The 19,491-nt window shown below is 53.2% G+C and overlaps 1 protein-coding gene across 2 annotated transcripts in view; it reads left to right on the top strand.

The window, feature by feature from the left end:
• TNFRSF8 (TNF receptor superfamily member 8) overlaps positions 1-19,014 on the top strand; it is an 80,848-nt gene extending 61,834 nt beyond the window's left edge. Inside the window, exons 11-15 of one of the 2 annotated variants that reach the window (XM_010371734.2) lie at positions 1,147-1,248; positions 1,379-1,432; positions 10,749-10,774; positions 12,654-12,861; positions 16,704-19,014. In XM_010371734.2, the coding sequence (XP_010370036.1) occupies positions 1,147-1,248; positions 1,379-1,432; positions 10,749-10,774; positions 12,654-12,861; positions 16,704-16,948 (635 nt within the window). In that variant the 3' untranslated portion in view covers positions 16,949-19,014. The remainder of the gene's footprint in view (positions 1-1,146; positions 1,249-1,378; positions 1,433-10,748; positions 10,775-12,653; positions 12,862-16,703) is intronic. The other variant, XM_030913858.1, reaches the window with a different exon arrangement.
• Positions 19,015-19,491: the final 477 nt, after the last annotated feature.

Genomic DNA, 19,491 nt, shown 5'->3' with positions numbered 1-19,491 from the left:
AACCACTGTGCCTGGCTGCTAGTAACTATTCTTTAATTCTTGTAGGCAGGAATTTTTTTTTCACAGCTTCATCCTCATGGCTCATAATTGCTACTCAGAAAACAGGTCTCTGTTGATGGATTTCATGGCTTCGACTAGTTGTCCTTTGAGCCTCAGTTGTCTCATCTGTAGAATGGTAATGGCAGAGACCATGCAGGCTTGTAAACAGTGTAGCATTGTAGACGGCCTCTGTAAGAGTTAGTTGTTAGGCCAGGCACGTTGGCTCATGCCTGTAATCCCAGCACTTTGGGAGGCCGAGGTGGGTGGATCATGAGGTCAGGAGTTTGAGACCAACCTGGACAACATGGTGAAACCCCGTCTCTACTAAAAATACAAAAATTAGCCAGGTGTGGTGGTGCGTGCCTATAATCCCAGCTACTCAGGAGGCTGAGGCAGGAGAATCGCTTGAACCCGGGAGGCAGAGGTCTCAGTGAGCCGAGATCGCACCACTGCACTCCAGTCTGAGCAACAGACTGAGACTCTGTCTCAAAAAACCAAAAAAAAAAAACAAACAAACCCCCAAGAGTTAGCGCTTAGGGAATGATGCCAGGCTACTCATTTTAGGACTTGCAGTTCTAGTGGCTGACACAAGGTGGCAGTAGTGCTCAGGCCCGTGTTTCTGAAAGGTTGGGGATCATTCATTCAGGGAATGTTTGTGGGGCGTGTTTATGTGCAGACAGGACTCCATGCCTGCCCTCATCAGGCGGGTCTAGAGGGTTGGCTGGAAGGGAACTGGATTCAACGCCTTCCTTCCCCTCACCGCTTGGCCCTCTCCACCCTGTCCAACCAGCAGTGCTGCCAGATGCCGGTCACACCGGGGCCTCCTCCACAGTCCCCAAGTTTTGGTCTGTTGGACCTCAATTCCTTTGTTCTGGCTCCTAGACGCCTCAATTTCTCACTCTCTAGACACAGTTTGCCTTTATCTCAGCCTTAAATGGTTGATCAGCTTCCTGGAGCCAGGTGAGGGAGGGCTGGATGAGATACAGCCTTGGCTTGGAAAGGACCCGGTGTTGTTAGCCATGATGGAAGCTGTGTCCCAGGAGAAGGAGGAAGTAGTCTGGGGCTGGGGCTGTGAGGCAAAGAGTGCGGGGTGTCTCTGTGTTCCAGGGCCAGTGCTCTTCTGGGTGATCCTGGTGCTGGCTGTGGTGGTCGGCTCCAGCACCTTCCTCCTGTGCCACCGGAGGGCCTGCAGGAAGCGAATTCGGCAGAGTAAGTGGTTGTGTCCTTGGGGCCTTGGGGAGGACAGGTTGCTCTCTGCCAGCCTGGCCTGGGTCCTTTCCCTGCCTGCTCCTGCCCCCTGTGGCCACCATCCCCAGCCTTCCTCCTGGTGTCGTTTCAGAGCTCCACCTGTGCTACCCAGCCCAGACCTCCCGGCCCAAGCTAGAGCTTGTGGGTGAGTGTCCAGCTGTCCAAAGGGGCTGCCCGAGCCAGAGGAACACAGGGCAGCTCTAGGCCCGGGGCGTGGGCTTCAGAGACTGAACTTCTAGCCCAGCCTCGAGGCTCCCTGTCTGTGGCTCCTGTCACATTCTGTACATCTGTAGGGATGTAATGCAGGGTGAAAACTCATGCGTGTGGAGAATGCAATGAGGTGAAGACTGTACTGGGCGTGAGGACTGCATGGCTTGCCCAGAGCAGCACCTGGATGGATGCTGGCATGAACGTTTAGAAGTCTATCTTGTCTTTCACTTTTTCCTCCAGTATCCCTAGGGGGTATTCCCGCCAGCCTTCCCTTCCTTTCTACATTCTATCCTCCCTTTCTCCCTCTCTCTCCTTCTCTCTTTCCCCTCTCTCCCCCTCTTCTACCACCTGGTGATCAGCCCAGGGGCAGGAGGGGAAAGGAGCACATGGGGCAGGAGGGACCCTGGTTCTGCCACTTGCAAGCTGTGTGACCCCGTGTGAGTTACTGAATTGCTCCGTGTCTCAGTTTCCTCATCTGGAAAATGCGATGGTAGAGCCTACTTCAGAGGCTTGGCCTGTGGATTCATCAAGGTCGGGCTGTTAAGCACATCATGGAGTACCTGCCTGCAGTCGGTGGCTGCTGCCTGTTGACAGGCTGGCTTGTGCCTGGGGCTTTTTCCTCCCTGGAAGCTTCAGGCCTTCCGGAGTCCTGGGTGCTTCTGACCCCCTCCCTGGTCCCTGTACTCTGATCCCTGCCCAGCCTCCAGGCCAGCTCTTCCAGGCAGCCCTTGGGAGCTGGGACCCTCTTCACCTGTCCAGGCAGGGGCATCTAGACAGCACATGTCTTCCAGCTCTCACCTGGGGTAGGGGGCTCCCAGCCATCTTGTGCTGAGCACCTTTTCTCTCCTGGGCAGCCCCTTCAAGGCAGGCCAGGGTCTTCCTCAGCACTGCACAGCATGGATTGAGTGCTGGGCTCTGATGGGGGAATTGTCTGAGCCTTCCTTTCTGATTTGCAAGGTGGGCTCCCGTAGAGGCCTCCTGCACTCCCCCAGTGATGACCTTTGTTGTGCAAGGAGGAGACAGGACTCAGCGAGGTGGACGGCTGGCCCAGGGCCACACAGCCTGGCAGTGGCACAGCCAGCCTCAGGCCCTGGTCCTAGGGGTTTTGGTTTGTAAAGGGCTCAGCCCTGTCCCCTCTTCCTTCCCCCGACCAGCTCTGTCCACCAGCCGAATGCCCACCCAAGAGCCACGTGCTCAGCCTAAGGCCAGGTCCTGGCCCGTCCCCCGATCTCCCCAGGACCCTTGGAGAGGCCCTTGCGTAGGCTGACTCTTGACTTGGGCACAAAAACACGGTCCACTGAGGCATGTTTTGAATTTGATGAGTTTCACAAGCAAGCGCTTGTGGTCCCTGTGCAGGGGGGGTTTTTGTGTTTTGATAGTTTCAAGCCTGTTTCCATGACCTGTCAGGCTGAGTGTCTCATTGAAACCGGCATTTGCTTTCTTGACATTTTTCTAGTATTAGAATTTCCATTGCCGTCAGTTTATTTTTTTTCTTCAAACCTCTGTGAGAGCAGTTTTGTTACAAGAAGAAAAAAAGAAAGAAAACACCTTCCCCTAAGAAGCCAGATCTACAAAGAACTGAGCCCCGAGACTCAATGGTGGACGTCCTATCTCAGGTCGTTTTTGACCCTCTAGCTTCTTCTGGTGGGCCCTTGGGGTCTGGGTTCCCAGGCCCAAGATGGACAGAAAGTGAAGCCAAGACAGGCAAGCTCACAGGGCACAGGGTGAGAACGGACCGAGCTGGCTGTATGCCCCTTTCCCTCCTGAGCCGTGGGTGGCGAAGGAGGGAAGGAGAACTGGTTCATTGGTTCATTCGTTCATCTATTCACATGGTCTTCACTGAGCACTTCCTCCGTGCAGGCTCTGTGCCGGGCCCAGAAGCTGTCCTAGCTCCCTCCAAGCTTTTAGACTAATTCTGACTGCCTGCAGAGGCCAAAGGCAGGCAGGATGGGAGCATGTGCCCCTTGGCCTACCACATCCCAGACCTGGGGCAGGGGGTGCTCCTGGTTCCTTTGAGCAGTGAGCGCATCAGGGATCTGTGGTCTGTGCAGGTGCGATGAGATACTTGCCAACCAGCCCTGGAGTTGATCCGACCTTCCCGCGTGTGTCCTCAGTGACAGGCATTTGCAGAGCACACACGTGATCTCATCTACTCCTCCAGTGGCCTGTGAGGTACCTACTGTTATCCCCGTTGCACAGATTAGCAGCCTGAGGCACAGGATGATGAAGTGATTTAAGGCCACACGCTGGGTGAGCAGTAGCACGGGGATTTTATCGTGGTTGTTGAGATGTTTGTAAAAAGATTTTTCACCCTTGGTACCACTGACATTTGGGAACGGATCCTTCTTTGCTGTGGAGCGCTATCCTGTAGGACATTCTGCAGCCCCTCTAGATGCCAGCAACACCCCCTACTTGGGACAACCAAAAATGTCTCTAGACATTGCCACGTGGCTCCCGGGGAAAAACTACTCCTGGTTGCGAACCACCGGTCTAAAATTCTTTTCTTTCTTTCTTTCTTTTTTTTTTTTTTTTTTTTTTTGAGACAGAGTCTCGCTCTGTCACCCAGGCTAGAGTACAGGGGTGCAATCTGGGTTCACTGCCACCTCCGCCTCCCGGGTTCAAGTGATTCTGCTGCCTCAGCCTCCTGAGTAGCTGGGATTACAGGCATGTGTCACCACGCCTGGCTAATTTTTGTATTTTTAGTAGAGACGGGGTTTCACCATGTTGGCCAGGCTGGTCTCAAACTCCTGACCTCATGATCCGCCCGCCTCGGCCTCCCAAAGTGCTGGGATTTACAGGCATGAGTCACTATGCCTGGTCTTAAAATTCTTTTAATCCTTCATTTTTATGAGCACTTGAGTCATTTTCTGTTATTCCAGGGAGATTTAGGTTGAAAGAAATTCTTTTTTGTTTTGAAACAGTTTCAAACTTATAGAAATGGTATAAGTATGAAGAATTTATTTTGACCTGAACCATTTGAGAGTAACTGACTGACTGGGTGCCTCTCACCCCGAAAACGTTAGTGTGTGTCTCAGACAGATAAGGGTGTATCTTACACTATATAGTAAGGATCGTCAGAATCAGGGAATTCACACTGATACATGACACAATGAATTCTCAGGCTCTGTTCAAGTTTCCTTATTTGCCCCAATAATGTCCTTTAGAGCAGAGGACTCCAGCTCAGGGCCACGTGTTACATTCGCTTGTCTGGTTTCTCGAGTCTCCTTCTGTCTGGATCCATTCCCCAGGCGTTTCTTTCACTTTCTTGGGAAGAGCGCAAGCTGGTGATTTCGTGGATGCTCCTTGCTTTGGGTTTGTCTAGTGTTTTCTCCCGCATGGATTCAGGTCACGCATTTTGGGCTGGAAGGTCCCAGGAGTGATGCTGGGCTCTCCTCTCTTGGGGCGTCCTGCCAGGTTTCCATTTGTCCCTTTCCTGGTGCTGTGCACTTTGAGTGCTTGACCGAGGTGATGTCTGCCGGGCCTCTCCACTGTGAGGTCTCCATTTGCTCCTCGGTCATTACTGTCTTTAGGGGCGTTACTTTGAGACTATGTCAATAGCCCATTCTTCAGCAGACCTTCATTTTCTTTTCTTTTTTTTTTTTGAGACAGTGTCTGGCTCTGTCACCCAGGCTGGAGTGCAGTGGCATGATCTCGGCTCACTGCACCCCTGCCTCCCGGGTTCAAGCAATTCTCCTGCCTCAGCTCCCGAGTAGCTGGGATTACAGGCGTGTGCCACAATGCCTGGCTAATTTTTTGTATTTTTAGTAGAGACAGGGTTTCACCATGTTGGCCAGGCTAGTCTCGAACTCCTGGCCTCAAGTGGTCCTTCCGCCTTGGCCTCCCAAAGTTCAGGGATGACAGGAGTGAGCCACCGCGCCCAACCTGTAACTTTATTTTCTTCACTTACATCTTTATATCTGTATGGATTAATGGACTCCTATTCTGTTCAATGGGTTATAATCTCTTACCATCATTTTTTATTTTGATGCTCAAATGGTCCCAGATGAGGTCAGGGAGAGCCCCTTTAAGCCGGCTCTTGTGTGCTTTGGCATGTCCTCATCCTGTGCTTTCAGCACGTCCCTATTCTGAAATATCCCAGCTTAACTTGTGCTCTCCTGCCCCGGCACTGGAATCAGCTCTGTCTCCAAGGAGCCCGGGGTTTGCATTGAGGGGTACCTGTTGCCAAAGCCTAGCTGAACCTCTGTGCTAAACTCCCCCCTTGGGCCTGTTCTGCTTCCCAAAGCATTGGGGAATCACAGGCCAGAGAGGGGGGGGGACTAAAAGTGGAGAACAACAGGAATGGAAGGGATCGAGAGCTTTATATCACACGTCAGAATGCACGTGCTCCATGGGCGTGGCCTTCACAGCACCCTGTGCACTTGTGCAGTCTGCCCAGCGTGGTCCTGGACTTGTGTCCTGGGGGTGCCAGACAGGCTTACGAGAAGATGGTGGTGATTCCAAAAAGCAAGGAAACCAATAAATAAGGCTAGCAGATTGAATCAGCATTTTTAGGGGAAGAGCAGTTATGAAATCTGACCTCTGCACTTGGCAAGATTTGTTCTGGGTCTTTATCAGAATCCTGATGGGTTGTAACACGGCTCTAGTCCATGTCAGAGCCTTCCAGATTCCGCCTTTTTACCTCTGTGATTTTTACGCTTGTTTGGGAGAGTCGGTATCGAACTCTGAGTTTCCATTCAGTGTGACAGAGTGCAGAGCCATGTTACCATCCTGGGCTTTTCCTGGACCTGCTGTGTGCTTGACAGCATCCTGGACACCTTCTTTTTAAAATATTTTGATTTTTAAAAGTTCTTAGTAGGCCAGGCATGGTGGTTCACACCTGTAATCCCAGCACTTTGGGAGGCCAAGGTGGGCGGATCACCTGAGGTCGAGAATTCAAGACCAGCCTGGCCAACATGGCGAAACCCCATCTCTACTAAAAATAAAAAAATTAGCCAGGTGTGGTGGCACACGCCTGTAATCCCAGCTACTGAGGCTGAGGTGGGAGAATTTCTTGAACCAGGGAGGTGGAGATTGCAGTGAGCCGAGATCATGCCACTGCACTCCAGCCTGAGCAACAGAGCGAGACTCCGTTCTAAGTGGCCTTCATTTTTATTTATTTATTTATTTTTTTGAGACAGGGTGTCACTCTGGAGTGTCATGGTACGATCATGGCTCACTGCAGCCTTGACCTCCTGGGTTCAAGTGATCCTTCAACCTCAGCCTCCTCAGAAGCTGGGACTACAGATACACACCACCACGCCCAGCTAACTTTTCTATTTTTTGAAGGGACCGGGTCTCCCTTTGTTGTGCAGGCTGGTCTTGAACTCCTGAGCTCAAGTGATCTGCACACCTCAGCCTCCCAAAGTGCTTGGATTATAGGCGAGAGCCACTGTGCCCAGCTAGTCCTCATTTTTTTTTTTTTTTTTTTGAGACAGAGTTTCACTGTGTTACCCAGGCTGGAGTGCAATGGCACAATCTCAGCTCACTGTAAACTCTGCCTCCCGGGTTCCAGCAATTCTCCTGCCTCAGCCTCCCAAGTAGCTGGGATTATAGGCATGTGCCACCACGCCCATCTAATTTTTGTATTTTTAGTAGAGATGGGGTTTCACCAGGTTGGCTAGGCTGGTCTGGAACTCCTGACCTTGTTATCTGCCCACCTCAGCCTCCCAAAGTACTGGGATTACAGGCATGAGCCACCGCGCCCGGCCTCATTTTAAAAAATAGTTTTAGATATACAGAAAATTGGAGAAGAGAGCACAGGAGTTCCCACATGCCCCACACCCAGTTTCCTCTGTGATTAACATCTTACATCAGCATGGTTCATTTGTCAAAATATGTGAACCGTTACTGACACAAGATTACGAATGAAAGGCCACACTGTGTTCTGGGTTCTCTTGCGTTGCCTAAGGTTCCAGGATCCCATCCAGGAGTCCAGGTTACATTCAGTCATCACGTGGCCTTAGGCTCCTCTGGCCTGTGACTGTTTCCCAGACCTTATTTCTCAAGACCGGTTTCCTTGATGGCCTTGGCAGTTTTTGAGGAGTCTTGATCAGGTGTTTTGCGGGACGCCCATCTCCTGGGATCTGTCTGATGTCTTCCCCATGATTAGACTGGAGTTATGCGTTGGGGGAGGAAGACCACAGAGGTGAAATGTCATGCTCATCACATCAAATCTTGGCTGGGCGCAGTGGCTCACGCCTGTAATCCCAGCACTTTGGGAGGCCGAGGCAGGCGGATCACCTGAGGTCAGAAGTTTGAGACCAGCCTGGCCAACATGGTGAAACCCTGTCTCTACTAAAAATACAAAAATTAGCCAGGTGTGGTGGCACACACCTGTAGTCCCAGCTACTTGGGAGGCTGAGGCAGGAGGATCACTTAAACCCCAGAGGCAGAGGTTGCACTGAGCCGAGAATGTGCCACTACATTCCAGCCTGGGTGACAGAGCGAGAATCCATCTCAAAAAAAAAAAAAAAAAAAAAAATCAAATCAACCTAATTTACCACTGGGCACCTTCACTTTTGAGATCTCTTTTAATCTTCACAGAAAGCCCCAAAGTTGATGTGATTCATCCCATTGTCCAGCTAGGAGGACAGAGGCTTGGAGAAGGGAAGTAATATTGTGCTGGGTTTCACCGCCGGGGCGGCCTCTGCTCCTGGATGGCTAAGCGGCCTGATTGTTTTTGACATTTGGCTGGTTTTCAATTTGGGGGTGATTATAAACCCACTGCTGTGCTCGGCCTTTTTGTTTTCTTTCAGGTTATTTCCCGAGGGTGTGTTCCCCCAGGAGGGATGACTGGGTAAAACGTATAAGGTTTTTGTTGCCAGATGGCTCTTTAGAAAAATGGAACCAGCCTGCAGGCATGGGCAGCTCTGCCATCCTGTTCACCCACTTTCCCTTCAAGGCCGAGTTGTGTCATTTTTATTTGTTTTGTTTTGTGACTTTGTCACACTTTTTATTTATTTATTTATTTTTTTTCTGTTGGCCACCACCAATGACTTGGTACCAAAGAACACTTGGCTGCTTTTAAAACTCAAAATCACTCTGGAGGGACCATGATTTAGTTTCACTGACATCGTTGAAAAGAAGGTGCCTCGGCTGGACGCGGTGGCTCACGCCTGTAATCTTAGCACTTTGGGAGGCCAAGGCGGGTGGATCACGAGGTCAAGCGAGGTCAAGAGATCGAGACCAGCCTGGCCAACATGTTGAAACCCCATCTGTACTAAAAATACAACAATTAGCCGGGCATGGTGGTGCGCGCCTGTAATCGCAGCTACCTGGGAGGCTGAGGCAGGAGACTTGCTTGAACCCAGGAGGCGGAGGCTGCAGTGTGCTGAGATTGCGCCACTGCACTCCAGCCTAGGCGACAGAGTGAGACGTTGTCTCAAAAAAAAAAAAAAAATTAATTAATTAATTAATTAAATAAAATTACCCCTGGCCGGGCGTGGTGTGGCTCATGCCTGCCTGTTATCCCAGCACTTTGAGAGGCTGAGGTGGGCAGATCACCTGAGGTCAGGAGTTCGAGACCAACCTGGCCAACATGGTGAAACCCTGTTTCTACTAAAAATACAAAAATTAGCCGGGCGTGGTGGCACACGTCCACAAATCCCAGCTACTTGTGAGAATTGCTTAAACCTGGGAGGCAGAGGTTGCGGTGAGCTGAGATTACGCCACTGCACTCCAGCCTGGGTGACAGAGTAAGACTCTGTCTCAAAAAAAGAAAAAAATATCCCACAGAGTGTTTCCCAAACTCACCTAGTGTCGACACAGCATGTTCAAATGGTCAGTCTTGTGTGTGCTTTATCCTACTTGTTGACTGAGCACTGGTGAACGTGTCTGCGAGGGCTCAGGGCTGGTGGCTCTCCAGAGCTGCTGAAATCAAAGATGTGTGCAGGAGGCGGTGTGGCTGGCATACGGGCATCTTGGTGGCAGATTTGTCTGGCCAGGGATGCATGCCTGACAACAGCATATTCCAGATCTCCATAGGTAGCATTCTCGGGAGTGGTTAAAGGCTGGGCATCCCTGGAGGATGGTCTGCTCTGGGAATTGACTTGTCCCAGGATGGACTAGATGCCTGGATGCCCTCTCACCTTTCTCAGATGGCCAGTGAGCCAAGGTTAAATGTTAAATATCAATATGTGCTTGGGCGTGACCTGGCCCCTGTTTAATATGGGAGACCAATGGGAGTGGAGGGTAGAGGTTTGAGATAGAGGTTGTACCTTGAGAATCATTGCATCAGCACCTCCTGAGCCCACAAAAGGATGTGATTGAAGGAAACGAGATAACCTGAGAGCAGTTGTCCTCCTCAAAGGCTGCCATCTGGGTGCTTTCAGGCACATGAAAGAGAAAATCGAAGTCCAGCTGGAGTCAGGAGGGCTCCACAGCAGACTGGCTTTGGGTGTGTCCCAGGCAGGGTCCAGGTAGCATCTGCAGGATCCGTCATCCTCTCTCCATCACCTGTTTGAGGTCCTCCACGTGGGTTTTGCCTGGTGTTCCGGGGAGTTCGGGGCTCTCCACACCCTGGAGACAGCAAGGTGGGGGCAGCAGAACCTCTGACCCAGTGGAAGCCTCCTGGGCTCCCGTTGGGCCTGTGCTTCTCGTGAATCAATCTTTGCATGTATGCGGGGGTGGGGGTTGGGAGAGCAGTTCAGTGTGTTCATTGGTTTAGTCATTAGGAATGAGAGTGGCAGCCAGGTGTAGTGGCTCATGCCTATAATCCCAGCACTTTGCAAGACTGAGGCAGGCCGATCACTTGAGGTCAGGAGTTCGAGACCAGCCTGGCCAACATGGTGAAACCCCGTCTCTACTGAAAATACAAAAAAATTAGCCGGGGTTGGTGGCATGAGCCTGTAATCCCAGCTACTCGGGAGGCTGAGGCATGAGAATCGCTTGAACCCAGGAGGCGGAGGTTGCATTGAGCCGAGATTGCACCACTGCACTCCAGCCTGGGTGACAGAGCGAGATTCCATCTCAAAAAAAAAAAAGGAATAAGAGTGTCCAGGGGAGAGAGGTGGTCCCCTGTCCTCCATCTGCCACTGGAGAAGCGAGCATTGGGAAGTGAGTCTCCTTGCCTTCGGCTGGGGTGGGTGCTGACTCTGAAACCCACCCAGGGCTCTCCAGACTGAGGACCTGACCCCTGGGCTGAGTTCAGCACCACCTGTGATCCAGGAGGACCGTTTGCCAACAGGTGGGGCAGGCAGGGCCGGGGGCTGCCAGACTCTCCATGGTGAAGTTGCTGCTCTTGCTTTTTGCAGATTCCAGACCCAGGAGGAGCTCAACGGTAAGGACCCCTCCCTTGCCCCCACCTCAGCTTCGTGCCCCTAAATCTGACTCCTTCCCTAACAGATCTGAAGTTTTGAGAGCTGCTGGGGGAAGGGGGAAGGGAGAGGGAGGGGACGGAAGGGCCATTTCCTTCCCACAGTGCCCAGGGTGCAGGCCCCTGCTGCAAGTTCAGGCTGAGTCTGCCCCGCCACAGGGACCTCTGTGCACAGGGGCCTTGCTGGGGCCTCAGCCAGGCCTTGGCTAAGGATGGATAGCCCCACCCTCACAGCAGCCTCCAGCTCCTGGCTCAGCCTGCCGGGAATTTCCAGAAGAGCCTGCAGACAGTGGATTTGGTTTGGGCCACTTTTGGGTACCAGGTCTGGTCAGGAGGAAGACTGTGTTCATTTCCCCCTTTTCTTCACTCTTCTGTGAATCTCATCCTCCAAGCTAGATGATGGAGCAGGTGGCTGTGGTCCATTCCTTTTTTTTTTTTTTTCATTTATCAATTCTTCCATTACTTTCTTTTAATTCAAGCATTCATACAGTAAGAAGGGTTTCTGTCCTTTCATTTTTCAATATAATATACAGAACCATAATACTAGTTCAGTTTCAAATTATGGGGGATCCCATTCGAATATGTTCAGGTGTGACAAGTGGCTGTTACAATACTGAGAAATTTCACGAAAGAGGTATTCAGCAATTTGTAAGGTAATCAAATATATTTTTGCTGCGTAGGCCAACACATTAACAGTAACTTGTTTTAAAATGCAGTCTTTTGGCCAGGCACCATGGCTCACACTTATAATCCCAGCATTTTGGGAGGCTGAGGTGGGCAGATCACCTGAGGTCAGGAGTTCGAGACCAGCCTGGCCAAGATAGTGAAACTCCGTCTCTACTAAAACTACAAAAAGTATCTGGGTGTAGTGGCGCACGCCTGTAGTCCCAGCTACTCGGGGGGCTGAGGCAGGAGAATTGCTTGAACCTGGGGGACAGAGGTTGCAGTGAGCCAAGATTGCGCGACTGCTCTCCAGCCTGGGTAACAGAGTGAGACTCTGTCTCAAAAAAGTCTTTTAGCCTTCATATTACTATAAAAGAGTATTCAAGATTATGTATTAATGTTGGTGCCATTTGCCATTAAAAGTAATGGCAAAAACGTGATTACTTTTGCACCAATCTAGAAGATATGTTGTCTGTGCCTTGAGAATCCTTGCGTCAGCACGGGCATCCCTGCCTCCTCGGAATTACTCAAACTCACTCCATTTCGAAGGCATCAGGACATTTCATGAGGCCACTTCTTTACTCTTACCTGTAACAGTCAAAAACTAAACTGACACTTTCCTCATGACATAGTTGTTTTTAGAATGTATGAGTGTGATCATAAAAGATTATTTTCCAGGATATTGGGGCTGGGGAGCCGGAGGGGGCTGTTCCATGAGGCGGGGGGCCTGGAGCTGGTACTTAACAGACTTTGGTGCTTATGAGTGTGGATTATGGACCAGATGCCAGGGTTCAAATCCCAGCTCAGATACTTACTGATGGTATAACCCTGGGCAAGTTACTTGACTCCTCTGTGTCTTGCTTTCCTCATCTGTAAAATGGGAAAGGGGCTGTTACACACCTCATACGGTGGTTGTGAGGATTAACGTATGTCTTTAGCATAGGTCTTTAGGACAGGGCCACGGACGTGGTGAGCGCCCTGTGAGTTGCTGACTGTTACCCAATTAAAAGCAACAGACTTCACCCAGACAGCTGAGAAGCCCAGGGCAGCTCATGTCAGCTTTAAAGCAGAAAGGGAGACTCACTGGGGTCTGTAGAGATGACAAAAAAGGGGCCTCCCAGTTCAGAGACTGGGGGGGCTTGGGGGGTACCCTGCAGTAGCACACATTCCCCTCCCACAGCAGCTCGGGAGTGGTGCATTTGTGACAGAACCCAGTGCGGAAGAGCTGGGGTTACTGAGCCGGCCACCGAAGGAGACCTGCCACAAAGAGGGGGCAGCCTGCCCGGAGAGCCTGCCGCTGCGGGATGCCAGCCCGGCCGGGGGCCCCTCGTCCCCCAGGGACCTTCCTGAGCCCCGGGTGTCCACGGAGCACACCAATAACAGGATTGGTGAGTCAGCCTGTTTTGGGAGGTCCTCTGCAGCCCAGGGGCAGATGGGAGATGAGTACGGGGCCCTGGGCCCTGGAAGGGACCTGGAGACCCTGGAGCCAAAAGGGCCAGCAAAGGAGAGGCATAGATTCTTCACCCCAATTTAAGTTTCTGTAAGTAGGGACGGCAAGGGTACTTACCTCATAGGCCATTGTGCGAATTCATGAGCCAGTGCGCATGAGGTGCCTACCGTCACTCACGTAAAAAATGAACGCCACCCCGGCCTCCAACACCGAGCGCCTGAGGGGACAGGAAGAAGACGTGCCAGTGGTCATAGGACCTGCCGCTTGTCTGGCACCTTCCGGGCACTGTGCAGGCGCCGTCTCTTCATCTCTGATTGTCTCACCACCTGCTTAGGATGGTGTCTTTCTCCCCATTTTACAGTTGGGGAAACTGTGGCTCAGAGGGTGAAGGGATTTTCCCCATCGCATGGCTACTAAGTGACACAGCTGGGACTCGCCCCTGCGTCTGCTGGGCCCTGAAGCCTTTGATTTGTCCATGTTACCACCCACCCTCTGCAGAAGCAGGAGGCCGGATGGGGCCCAGATGTCCAGAGCTTTGCAACGGCAGCTGCCCACCAGCCTGGACAGACATCTGCTTTGGCCTCCTGTGGGCCTCCCTGCCTCCTCTCTTGCTTCTCATCACCTTGGTACAAGTAGGGCATTTTTCCCAGAATATATACCTGACTGTATTGCACCCCTGCTGGAAAGCCTCCAGTGGCTTCCCATTCCCTGTGGGATGAATTACAGCATTCTCATTCCAGCACTCAAGGCTGACAGTAAGTTGTAGCTCCCCCACCAGACTCACCTATCTTCTGACCCCACGGTCTGCCCCTCTCCCTCGTGGCAGTCTCCCGAACTTACAGACCCCTCTCTCACGTCTGAGCTTCTCAGTGGAAGCTGCCCCCTCGCCTGAAACAGCCCACTCCACCGCCTTGAATCCAGTTAATTCTGGATTTCATGGGGACCCTACTTATTTGCCTCTTCCTCCAGGAAGCCTTCTGTGCCCTCTCCATTGTGCTATGCTCCCTAAGAACCCAGGTCTCCGCTACCCAGTATCCTAGCACCCAGCGGTGTGACTGCATGTTTATAGCCTTCCTCCACCTCCACCTGGCTTTGTGCTCCCTGTGGGCAGGGCCTTAGTGGACCCCATCTCTGTCACCTCTGGAAGGGCAACTGGCACTGGGATGATACTGAAGAGTCATTTGTAATTGTCCTGTGCATTTCTATGGCAGACGGTGGTGGCCAGGACTCTTCAGGGCAGTCATCTTCTCTTTTTATTTTTTCAGCCTCCTGAGTAACTGGGATTATGGGTGAGTGTCACCACGCCTGGCTAATTTTTTGTATTTTTAGTAGAGACAGGATTTCACTATGCTGGCCAGGCTGGTCTTGAACTCCTGGCCTCAAGGTGATCTGCCTGCCTTGGCCTTCCAAAGTACTGGGATTATAGGCATGAGCCACTGTGCCCGGCCTGGACAGTTTTTTGTAACAAACTGAAACTTTTGAAATGGTAGCTTTTAGAAAGTTTTATTTGAAAAGTATGTATTTTGGGAAATGCCATCAAAGGCTTCTTCAGAATTCCTAAGAAGTCCTGACTGGAACACCTGAGTGCAGTGCCTGCAATCCCAGGGGTGGGGTTCACAGGGTGTTTGATGGGGAGGAGAAGGAAGTACTAGGCTCCCAGGCGGCTGGCTCAGGCGTGGCTGCCCTCCCCCGGCATGGCCTGCAGGCCTTGCTGGTGAGTGGATTGGGGGGCCACCTCCGCCATGATGGGAAGGGCAGGCCTTGGAGGTTCTCTCGGGCACCCAAGACACAGGCACCTCCCTTGTCCTCCTGATGCCAGCCCAGGGGAGCGTTCTCCCTTCCCATCCAGTTCCCAAGAGGGGTCACACTGGGGTCATACATCATCCCTCTCCCCCGGGAACCAAGCAAGAGACAAACCCCTTTCCCCACAACTTCCTCACCTGCCCTCCCCACCTGGCCAAGATGAATTCCCTGGACTCTGGAGCTCTGGGGAGGGGGCAGGAAATCCATGCAGCCCTCAGAAGCCACTCCCACAGCCTAGCAGGTGGGCAGCCTGTGATGGGGGCAGAGCTGGAGCGGGGCAGACCCCTCGTGGCCGGATGTGAAATTCCCAGACCCTCTGTCACTTCTGAGCTCAGTGGGAGCTGCCTCCTCACCCGGAGCGGCCAGTTCCACCGCCTTGACTCCAGTTAATTCTGGATGTCCTGGGGACTCCTGCTCATTTCCCTGAGGAATGTGAGGGGACCAGCCTGTCCCCAGCTTTGGCTGCTTCTCCCTTATCCAGCACCCCCACCCTCACTTCCCTCCCACCTGACCCCACCCGCCTCTCATCTTCTCTGCCCATCCCCCTCTGGGCCTCCTCTCCCCTCCTGGGGTCTCCTCTCTCACCACCCCCGGCTCTCATCTTTTGCCCAGCCCTCTATAGGACTCCTGGGGCCGGGAGCCCACAGGCCTTGATGGAGGTGTGGGGAGTGCTGAGGCCCTGCTCTGTTTTGGGGTCTGTGGGGGTGCCCAGCCCACAGCCTGTCCCACACGCCGGGTCTTCTCCTCTTGCTGCTGTTTGGCATACTTCTCTCTTTCCCGGGGTGTTCAAAACCAAAACAGAAGAGCCAGCGTCATGCAGTAGGGTTGAGGGTAAGGGCGACTTGAGAACCTTTTGGGGTTCTGAATCCGAGGGGTGTAACTGCATTACCCAGAGAGGCAGGGGTCCCTGCACACCCACCCCACCCCACCCCTCAAGTTCCCTCTTGAGCTTCCCCATTCTGGCCTCCAGAGTCCATTGCAAAACAGCCAGGAGCCAGCCCACCCTGAGCCAGACACCATCAGCTGGGCAGAGGCCAGACTTCCCCACTCCCCAGCTCCTCGGGCCACTGAACTCCCCTGAGCCTCCATGTCCCCTCTATCAGAAGGTCACACCCGAAGCCCCACATCAGACTGGCGAGGACCGGCCATCTGTCCAAGCTCCCACCGTATGCTCACAGCACAGCCACGCAGGCTGCAGGCAGGAGATTGGCTCTGGGCAGTAAGCCCTGAAATTCATGGCCTGAGCCAGACTGTCTCAATCATGGACTGCCGGAACCTATTGAGGGGGCTGGGGTTTCTGCAGGATGTGACTGGCTGGCTGAGTTTGCCCAGACCAAGGGGGCTCTCAGGACACGGGACTTGCAGTACTAAAACCAGGAATGTTCCCGGGCAAGCTGGACAAGTTGGTTACCCCGGGTTTTGGCTGTAGGCACGTGGATAGGAGCAGAAAGGGCCTCCAGGCGGAGTGGGTGTTTTTTTCAGGATTTCTCCTAACTACGTGGCAACCTTGGGCAGGTCCTTTAACGTCTGCAGGCTTTAGGTTCTTATCTGTAAATGGGAATCTTGATGGGGTCTGCCTTGCAGGAGGGCTGAGGACCCAGCAGCTGGGGTGTGGAAAGCGCTCAGCTCTGCTGTGTCTGCTTGTGCTCTGGTTACCCACGGCTTTGCCTGTTTTTGTCCACTGTTTACTTTCTCTCCCACCCTGTACTCTTCTTCCCTACCCATCCCCAAAGAAGTGCTGAGAAAATCCTAAGTACAAGTGGGCTGGTTCTTAACTCCTCAAGGCCCAGCTCCTCGTTGTTCTATTTCCTCTGAACCCCCAGGATGCCTGTAAGGTGTGTCAGAGAGGCTGTGCCATCAGCCTGAGGCCACCCAGCAGGCATGCCAGCGCTGGGCCTCGGCCCCTTCTCTGCCTCTTTGCTCCCATCCTGGCTGGTGCTCTGGCCTCCCTCACTCACCCATCCTTTTGCCTTGCAGAGAAAATCTACATCATGAAGGCCGACACTGTGATCGTGGGAACTGTGAAGGCGGAGCTGCCAGAGGGCCAGGGCCTGGTAGGGCCAGCGGAGCCCGAGTTGGAGGAGGAACTGGAGGCGGACCATGCCCCCCACTACCCCGAGCAGGAGACAGAGCCGCCTCTGGGCAGCTGCAGTGATGTCATGCTGTCAGTGGAAGAGGAAGGGAAAGAAGACCCCTTCCCCACAGCTGCCTCTGGAAAGTGAGGCCTGGGCTGGGCTGGGGCTAGGAGGGCAGCAGGGTGGCCTCTGGAAGGCCAGGGTGGCACTGTTGGCACCAAGCTTGGGGGCAGAGGCCCATCTGGCCTGAACTGAGGTTCCAGCATCTAGTGATGGACCGGCCTGTCATTGCAGGGGGCTGGTGGTCTCTGCTTGTATCCCCCACTTAGCTGTCCCCTGACCCAGAGCCTAGGGGATCCGGGGCTTGTACAGAAGAGACAGTCCAAGGGGACTGGATCCCAGCAGTGATGTTGGTTGAGGCAGCAGACAGGTGGCAGGATGGGAACTGCCGAGAACAGCACTGGCCCCAGAGCCCTGGGCATCAGACCCTCACCACCAGGCCCAGAGCCCACCGAGGGAGAGGCTGTGAGGTCGGCTCCAGACGGCCCTGTAACCCTACTCTCCTCTCTCCCTGGACCTCAGAGGTGACACCCATTGGGCCCTTCCGACATGCCCCCAGTTACTGTAAATGTGGCCACCAGTGGGCATGGAGCCAGTGCCCGTGGTTGTTTCTCCTGAGTCAAAAGGGAAGTCAAGGGATGGGGCGTCGTCAGCTGGCACCGTCTCTGCTGCAGCAGCCACACTGTACTCTGCGCTGGCGTGGGGGCCCCTGACTGGGCTGCAGGACCCTCCTGGTGCTGCCCACCTTCTCTGTCCTGTAGCCCCTTGGTGGCCTAGGGCCCAGGATCAAGTCACTCATCTCTGAATGTCCCCACCAATCCCCACCACAGCAGGCGCCTCAGGTCCCAGATGTCTGTAGCCCTCAGCAGCTGCAGACCTCCCCTCACCAACCCAGAGAACCTGCTTTACTTTGCCCAGGGACTTCCTCCCCACGTGAACATGGGGAACGTCCGGCCCTGCCTGGGGTCCTTGACCACTCTCTGTGGGCCCCACCCGCTCTGTCCTGGGAAATGAAGAAGCATCTTCCTTAGATCTGCCCTGCTTGCAAATCCACTAGCACCGACCCCGCCAGCTGGTTCCGGCTCTGCACCCGTTGGGGTGCAGACGTCGAGAAGCACCATGGCCTCACCCAGGCATCCGCTTTACTCTGGACTATAGGAAACAAGACTGTTTGGAGGTTCCATCAGGATTTTGGGTGTTTCACATTTCACACTAAGGAGTAAAGCGGCTGTGACTTCCAGTCGGCTGGCCAGCCTGCTGGCTCCCCAGGGCCTTCAGACGTGTATGCAAATAAGTGATGGATGAGGATGAGTCTTGAAGTTGCGGGCAGCCTGGAGAATAGTGGACTTACCACCTGGCGGCAGGCCCGGGAAAACTGCTGTTTACTCATCGGCCAGCCACGTGCTCTCTGGAGGAAGTGGTAGTTTCTGAAACTGCTCAGATGTTTTGGGGAAAGTTGGAGAAGCCATGGCATTGCGAGAGATGGTTACACCAGAACCTGGACATTGGCCAGAAGCTTAAGTGGGCAGACACTGTTTGTCCAGTGTTTGTGCAAGGATGGAGTGGGTGTCTCTGCATCACCCGCAGCCGTGGCTGTAAGGCACACTGTAAGGCACACGCCTGCGAGGCAGGGCAGTCTGGCGCCCGTGATGGGAGGGATTGACATGTTTTAACAAAATAATGCACTTCCTCACCCAGTGGCCCTTCACACAACTTTTGAATCTCTCAAAATCTATAAAATCCTTCAAAACAAAGAACTGTAAGGCTGAGGACGTGATCATTGAAATTGAGAGTATATTATTAATAGAACCCCTGAGTATATTATTAATAGAACCTCTGGGAGTCTCCCCGCAGAGCAGGGATTCCCACTGCACCCCCAGACACTACGGTGGCCAGTCTCTGGTGGATTGGATATTTCTGGGGCTGGGAGCCCACTTCCTGCCGGGGCAGCCCTTCTCATTGCTGGAAGATTTTCTTTATCACTCGAGGCGAATTCTTTCTCCGTGTAATTGCCACTCCCTGGTCCAAAGCCTACCCTTTGAGGACACTCAGAATAAAGCCACTGTTGGCCGGGTGTGGTGGCTCACGCCTGTAATCCCAGCACTCTGGGAGGCCAAGGTGAGTGGATCACCTGAGGTCAGGGGTTCAAGACTAGCCTGGGCAACTTGGTAAAACCCCATCTGTACTAAAAATATAAAAATTAGCCAGGTATGGTGGCAGGCACCTGTAATCCCAGCTACTCAAGAGGCTGAGGCAGGAGAATCGCTTGAACCTGGGAGGTGGAGGTTGGAGCAGTGAGCCGAGATCGTGCCACTGCACTCCAGCCGGGATCACAAGAGTGAGACTCCGTCTCAAAAAAATAAATAAATAAAAATAAGGCCACTGTTGTCACAAGGCTCCCTTTAGGTATTTGTAGAAAGGTTTCTGGGCCTTCCCACAGCCTTCTTCCCTCTGGACTGGGCCGAGCAGCCCCATAGCTTTGGAGAAGGGAGTCTCCAAGGAACAGTGTGAGTGCCCAAGCCTTGGGAGGCAGAGGGAGGACTGCTGGTATCTGGGAGCCTTGGGAGGAAAGGGAGGACCACAGGTATCTGGGAGCCTTGGGAGGCAAGGAGAGGACCACAGTATCTGGG

This window comes from Rhinopithecus roxellana, chromosome 12 (genome assembly GCF_007565055.1).
Source record: "Rhinopithecus roxellana isolate Shanxi Qingling chromosome 12, ASM756505v1, whole genome shotgun sequence".
Lineage (NCBI taxonomy): Eukaryota > Metazoa > Chordata > Mammalia > Primates > Cercopithecidae > Rhinopithecus > Rhinopithecus roxellana.
The sequence above is the reverse complement of the archived record's forward strand: the minus strand, read 5'-3'. Positions and strand labels throughout refer to the sequence as shown.